Here is a 7,538-nt window from a genome sequence, read left to right as displayed (position 1 = left end):
CCTGTTTTCATGATCTGACATGTTAGCAGTCAGTGAAAGGCACAAGAAAATTGCTCTGTCAAAATCTCTGTTAGCTCTTTATAAACTTACATCTCAGGGGAGGAAATCAATATTTTCAGAAGGCAAAAATTTTCAAAACTTTAGAAGAAAGAATATCATTTTCCCCAAAATTATAGTAAAATGTCCCCTATTAAAAGTTGAATAGGTAAGAATGAGTTCAAAAAGGAAAAATAAAAACTTGAGGTCTTAAATAAATTTCATTGCTGACATTTTTACTTAAATTTCCAACTTCACTTATTTGTACTTACTCAATTGTAATGCTGGTGAATTCACTCTATTTTTTTGGAAGATCTTTCAATCACATAAAATGTCTATAGACAAAGTCAAAACGAAGCTCAGAATCAGCTGTTGAAAGTAGTTGTCTTATGAAGGTGTCTCAGGCTTGACATCACGATCTCAGTGTCATGGTGAAGTGGTGACACTCCTACATGTAGACACTAAACCATGGCGTTGCGTCATACGTGGGAGGCAGACCCAAGTGCGCGTGTGCTTTGTCCTTCGGTGCTTGCTGTGCGGTTCAGGTTCTCGCCCAGCGCGGTCTTCGGGAGCCGTGAGGACGGCAGATGGGCGGCCGGTGCCCCTCGCGCGCCCTGGCTCCCGCGCCTTCCCGCTCCATCTGGAGTCTGGCGGCCTTGCCAGCACTGCGGCGCCAGGAACTGGCTCCTCCCTGCCTCTCCTCGTGTTCTCTTGATGGAGCATCTATTTATGTATCACCTCATGCTGCAGCACCCAGCTGGCTTTGTTGTTGTTGCTTTCCATTTGCAGAGATGTTAGCTGCAGTGGTATTATTTAAAAAGGAACACCTTTGAGCTAGGTCATCCATTTGCTCTTTGTCATATTTTTGTGTATAAAATAAAGAGTGAATTTCACTGAGTCTAGTCAAGGACACAGTGCCATTTACACACCTCTCTTTACTTAACAGGCAAGGATAATTTCCCTTAAATCTCTTTTTGCAACTTTTATGGAGACAGCATTTCTGAAATGAAGTAACGTGAATGCTGAATTTTATAAGTGACATAAATTCCACTGGAGAGTTGTACGGTTCCAGGCTTAAGAAGGGATCCTGTGGCAAAATCTCTTGCAATAAAGTTAGAATATTTTCTTGTACTTTTACTTTTTTTTTGAAGCAACCTTTGTCACTTCAAAACAAAGATCACCGAATTTATTTCTCTATTTCAAATTCTACTCTGGTGGCTGGAATTTCTATTTTGGAAACTACCTTTAAACTTAAGATGCATTTTTATTATTTTTTGAGATCTTTATCTAAATCCTCAAATAATGTCTGGTGTCTTTCCTATATTCACTCCTTGGATGTGCATCAGAATATTGCCAAGAGCTACACAGCAGTACCCAATGCAAATGGGAGATAGCAAAGGCTACGGGGAGGGGAGAATATTCATATTGTTTTGGGGTGAGATTGACTATAATTCTTTGGCTGGAATACTCGGAACTTATATTTAAGAGTAGTAGAAGGGAAAAAATACACTTAGAAAGAGCATATGGGTTGCCCAAAAGGAAGATGTTTTAAAGATTTCAGAAAACATTGACAAATTCATAAAAGGTAAAATTATGACCATAAACTTAATAACAATAAAACCAGTAAAGAATAGTGTTGGGAGTGGGACAGCAAAGGAGGTGAAGTACCGTGGAAGCCAATACTCAGTTTTAAAGATTCAATATTTCAGACAGAGCCCGTGAATGAGCACATATCTGGGTTCTAGTTTCTTCTCATGATGATCTTTTCATTATTTTATGCTTGTCATATTTTCTTCCTTTGTCAAGGTAAGTGAGGAAATTATATCCCCTTATGGCTCAGAGAAGGTTGAAGTTAGATTTTATAATTCTAAGATTTTTATAATGAGAATTGAATAATAAATTAACAAGAAAAGACCATCCAGGTGAAGGGAAGAAGTCTGCAGAAGGATTGGAAGACTGGAATTGTCTATAATTGATCGTAAACTGAAGAGTAAGGTTGAAGGCTTGATCGACAGACTCTCCATCTTCCCTGCTTGGAAGGAATGTGTCGCCACGTGATGACGCTCATGTCCACAGTTATAGCAATTGAATTTGGTTTCAGCATGGATCTGAGGAGGCAAAAGGTATTGTTGGCAAGAAGGGGAAGAATGGAGGGCATGGAGATACCACCCGACGCACGTTATTTAACATTTCAGCAATCACTGAAATAACATGTGTTAGCTACAGTTGTGTTGTCATTATCTCTGCTGTAAATCTCCCAAATGCCATATTGTACACTAGAATTTCAAGATCTTAAGTTTAATATGGCAGAGTCCCATTAAGATGTTGCCACTTAATGGGAAGACATCTCAGTGTATACATCAAAATGAATTAAGTGCTATGAAATAAAGATATGAGAAAAGTAAACATGGCTAAGTATTTGGGCTCTGGAATTAGACAGTTTGAATCTGTTCTGTGACTTGCTGGCTGAATTTCTCTGAGGATCAATTTATTCATTAGGTTTTCAAAATCTGAGGAAAATAACTGGGCTACTGAGAAGGCTGTTATATAAAAATACCTGCACCATTCTAACTTTGATGCTTGTTATACACAGTAAGTTATTTATGCAGATAATTAGACATAAAATGTTCTGAGAGCAACATTGTGACATGTAAGCTATAGGGCATCCACATTTCAAAACTTCTGTTTTATGTTTGTCTGTGAATGTGTGTTTTGGGACATGACATCTCCGAGAGCGTTGACTTTAACATCATCACACAGATCCAGGTTCCATTTCTGGCCTTAATGCTTGAATTATGTCACTGATGAGTCATTATGCCTCTCTTATTTTTATCCTCTTATGTTGTAATTACTACCTCCAAGGGTTGTGGCATAGATATTAAAGATGTTCTGTGAAAGTGCAATCAAAAATAAATAAATCTATCTCGACTACCCTTATATAATTTAGTGTTTGTATTTTTCATTTTTAATATATAACATTATGTTGATTAATGTTATCTGGTTGTTATGCTTAAGTCATTTAGATTTCTTTTGTTTGTTTGGATTTTGTTCTTTGAGTTGGGGGTTCTCACTCTGTCACCCAGAATGGAGTGCAATGACATGATCACAGCTCACTGCAGCCTCCAACACCTAGGTTCAGGTGATTCTTCTACCTAAGCTTCCCTAGTAGCTGGGACTACAGGTGTACACTGCCACATCTGGCTAACTTTTTAATTTTTTTTGTAGAGACAAGATCTTGCTATATTGCTCAGGCTTGTCCCGAACTCCTGGGCTCTAGCAGTCCTCCCAAAGTGCTGGGATTACAGGCATGAGCCACCATGCCCAGCCTAGATTTCTAAAATCACATTTTTACTCTGGCTGTGGCTTTTTTCCAAGTTAAGTTAGAATAATCCAAATCTAAATATAGCTATATCATGTTGAGATGGTGTTTAGACTCTGCAAAGATATAATATATTTCTTTGTAGAAATGTTTGGATAATTTCTGATGTGATTATATTTACTTTTTGAAAACACCTACATATCAAAACTTTTTAAAGAAGATTTTATGTTGACAGCCATTTCCTCCAATAGCTTTAGAGCTATCTCAGTCCCCTAGAGAAGAGCTTTGAATCTTGAACTAAATGGAGGACAACAGCATCCAACACAATCTGTGCCACAAAACCCTGTTTCAATCTGGGCTTTTTATTTCTTGGAATTTTTGCCAGTGCCCTATGGATTCTTTCTTAGTACAGCAATTTTAATTAGCTTACTTATCAGCTTTACTGACCAGCATCATAGTGAACCTGAGAACCAGAAAAGTACTGAGCAGAGTTTTTGTAGATGAGAAATAACCTCACATACTCAGGGAGGAGACGGTGACCTTCATGTCAGCATAGATGTGCACTCCTGCAGTTTTCAATAATCTGTTCACATCAGCCATTATGAGTCACTGAGGAGGAATGTTAACTGTCCATGATTCAGAGAGACAGGTGAGTGTGTATTCTGTTTTCTCTGTTGCCGTCTAAGAATGTGATGTGGATGCTCACTTACCTAGAATACTAAGAAACAATATGGTTTGTGGAGTGGCTGCATGAAGGACACGGATTTGAACTCAGAAAGTATGTGGGTTAGATGATGGGCGCAGTGGCAGGCCACCTGAATAAAAACAGAAAGGTGGAACAGTCTGTGGACCAGGACAGTGGGAAGCTGAGAAGACTGGAGCCAGGGATCAAACCAGACTTGGAATGTGGGAGCTTTTTGTTCTAGGGCTTCAAGGAATCACCCAGCGAACTAGCCAAAATGCGGATTTCTGGTTTCTGTCTTCAAAGAATATGTTCCAATGGCATTCAGGCTGAGGTATCAACATATTTTCTAACTCTCCATTTAATTCCAGTGCTCTATTTTGAGAAATGGTGCCAGGGAAGATGGAGAAACTCGTTGAAGATTTTACACAGAGTGATGTGAAAAGCATTCCAGAAAGATTAACCTGTGGAATGGCACGCCAGAGGCCAGTGTGAAAGTTACTCATAAGCTTGCTCTGAAGTGATGAAAGCCTGGAGGGGCATGCTGACAGCAACACTGGGAAAAGCAGAATGATGACTAGGGTGTGTAGAGGGCTGAGTCAAGGAAATTTGTTGATTCACCCTAGATGGGGAAGGAAAGGAGAGGCAGAGCAATGAGAAAGCTAATATACTGAGATATAAGGAAGGCAGTTTTAAAGGCGATGGGTAGACTTTATGCTGGGTGTACTCTTTATCTGGTCATGATTAGGCTTATTTCTACTTACAAGTTAGCGGGAGCAAATATGACATAATGATGAAATCCCTGTGTTGGAATTCCACCCCTTTATAAGTTAGACAAATTTATTCACCTCAGTGAACTTCAGGTATCTTATCTGCAAAAGGAGTGAACCAACCTCATAGAGTTTTTATGAGAAATAAGTGCAGGCATAGCATTTTTGTATCCCTTCTCTAAGCAAAACATCAGAGAAAACTGTCTGCAAGTGCTTTACTTGTCTTTGGTGTTAGAATTCTGTTCTCAGAACAAAAGTCTTAGTTCATTGTTACATGTCTTTCTTTTACAACACACAATTTCAAAGTATGTATCATAAGTATGTGAATTTCTGAGCTGCTTTGACCATTGTTGAAGAAATATTCTATTCATAATGAGTGTATGGTATACCTACAGGATTGTCATCTATGTGATGATAAACAAATGCTTCTACTCCTAAGGAATTCACAGTATCCAGTGAATTCAGTGCCCAGTGCCAATTGAGAATTCTGTTCCTCAACTGCTAATTTGTCAGTTTTCTGTATAACATAAACTAAGTGAGTGACTGGTGAAAAACACGTGTTTTCACTTGTCTATAGGGTGGGAGGATGAGTTTCAGATTCAGCCCTTATTTTTTGGGCTAAGGACCATTTTTGCCAAGATAGTTTTATTAAATACATGAATATTAAAATGAACATAGATGCCTTGACTGCCTCCCCCAGAAAAATCTAAGTTAATGTGCCATATTCATGGCTAAAAGGGGGAGATGACGTTTGTCTTGATGATTTTTTTTAAGACAAAGATTTCAATCATAATGTTTCCTACCCAAATATCATTAAAAAAAACTGTGAGATTGAAGTTGTTATAGTAGTTCATCTTTTAAGTTAAAAGTCAGAGTTGCTCTGTTTTTGTGATTGTAGCTATTGTTATGATGATCTACATGGAGAGCTATATTACCTTGGGTCAAGGAAATATTGGTTGTGGTTTTGGAAAGCTACTTCCATTGTTGCCTGGTGGTGAAAAGAAAGAATATAAATCTGTATGTGTTAAGGTTTGGAGAACCTGGAAATGTTTTGAGCTTGGTAAAATTAAATTTTGCGTTGAGATGCTTTGTGTTTAGGAAAACTGAAAACATATTTTGAAAACTGGTTTCTCCCTTAAGTTTATACCTCTGGGTATTTCGAGTAATATTATTTTCATTTTAGATTCATTTCCAATATTTTATGAGAGATTTTTGATAACCATGGAACCTTTTTCTTTGAACCTGGAAGTTTTGTCTTGCCAATATTAAATTGTATGCTAGTCCAGAAAGTCTAAGTTCAGTTGAAAATTTTTAATTTGTTCCTTGAAAGTTGGACAGATATCTTCAGTCATTCCTAGTACATTTGTGTTCAATTATATTGAAATGTTTTAATTAGTCAATCTTATCGTTATATATGTAGTTTTACCTTTACGTATTTCAGTGGACATTCATTTAAACAGAGTTTGTGACCTTAAGTCATTAAGCATCAGGATTGACTATACCTTGTATTTGGTGGTATTTATATGTACACACATTTTTTTAAAATGCTGCATATATGTTGTATATATTCAGATGGGCTCCAATGTCAACATTTCTTGCTCTTAACTAATTTCTGAGGAATAAAACATGGAAAATATTTTCTCTTTCTTCAAATAAATGCAAGTTATGATAGCAGAGAGTGTCATAAATTGGTTGTGTGGTTTTTTGGTTATTATTTTAGAGATAAGTTAATACAAATTACTCAGGGTCTGCTTTTCTTTCCCTTGAGGGCTCTGTGGCATTCTTGATATCATGAAAATAAAAAATAAAACACAAGTTCAAGGTTATTAATCACTGTACTTGGTTGCACTTTTTCTTTTTAAAATGTTGATGAACATTAACTGATCCTTTGAAGACTCTTGTTTGTATATATTATCTCTTGGGCACATTTTTATCATGTAAAGTTTATGAGAAGTTGTTAGTCCCAGCAGGTGTGTTACTCTGTGTAATGTTGTGTGTATAATTTTACATAAATCTACAGTTCCAACATGGATTTTCATCCAGTGTAACTCTAAGGGAATTAGCATTAAATACACAGGCTACAAAATATGCTAAATGAGCCTTATTACTTATAGAGGTAGACATTGAACTTCCATAATGAGTGTTCTAAGGCCATAGAAGGCCACCTTTTTTGAGTTTAAAAAAACGTTTTTAGTCTTTGCTTTTGCTTATTTAACATTAATAATTAACTAGAGGGTACTTATATTTATTCTCTACTTTTGTTTTTTTGTTTTTTTTGAGTTGGAGTCTCACTCTGTCTCCCAGACTGGAGTGCAGTGGCTGCTTCTGGCCACCGCAGCCTCGACCTGCTGGGCTCCGGTGATCCTTCTGCCTCAGCCTTCCAAGTAGCCGGAATTACAGGCATGCGCTGCCATGCCCAGCTTTGGGTTTTGTGTAGTAGTCAAGAGGCTCCAGGGTCCAACTCTTGGTTTTGAATCCTAGCATTGCCACTAGTTGGGAATTTTTTTTTTTTTTGAGTTGGAGTCTCACTCTGTCGCCCAGACTGGAGTGCAGTGGCCGCTCCCGGCCACTGCAGCCTCGACCTGCTGGGCTCCGGCGATCCTTCCACCTCAGCCTTCCAAGTAGCCGGAATTACAGGCATACGCTACCATGCCCGGCTGATTTTTTGATTTATTGTAGAGATGAGGTCTCACTGCCCAGGCAGGTCTTGAACCCGCGGGCTCAGGCAATC

At 38.0% G+C, this 7,538-nt stretch overlaps 1 protein-coding gene across 1 annotated transcript in view; it reads left to right on the top strand.

The window, feature by feature from the left end:
* Positions 1-504: 504 nt before the first annotated feature.
* TLL1 (tolloid like 1) overlaps positions 505-7,538 on the top strand; it is a 147,954-nt gene continuing 140,920 nt past the window's right edge. Inside the window, exon 1 of the mRNA XM_021706969.1 lies at positions 505-829. Within this exon, the coding sequence (XP_021562644.1) occupies positions 505-829 (325 nt within the window). The remainder of the gene's footprint in view (positions 830-7,538) is intronic.

Source organism: Carlito syrichta, unplaced genomic scaffold (assembly GCF_000164805.1).
Source record: "Carlito syrichta isolate Samal-C Ts95f unplaced genomic scaffold, Tarsius_syrichta-2.0.1 Scaffold316255, whole genome shotgun sequence".
Taxonomy (NCBI): Eukaryota; Metazoa; Chordata; class Mammalia; order Primates; family Tarsiidae; genus Carlito; species Carlito syrichta.
The sequence above is the reverse complement of the archived record's forward strand: the minus strand, read 5'-3'. Positions and strand labels throughout refer to the sequence as shown.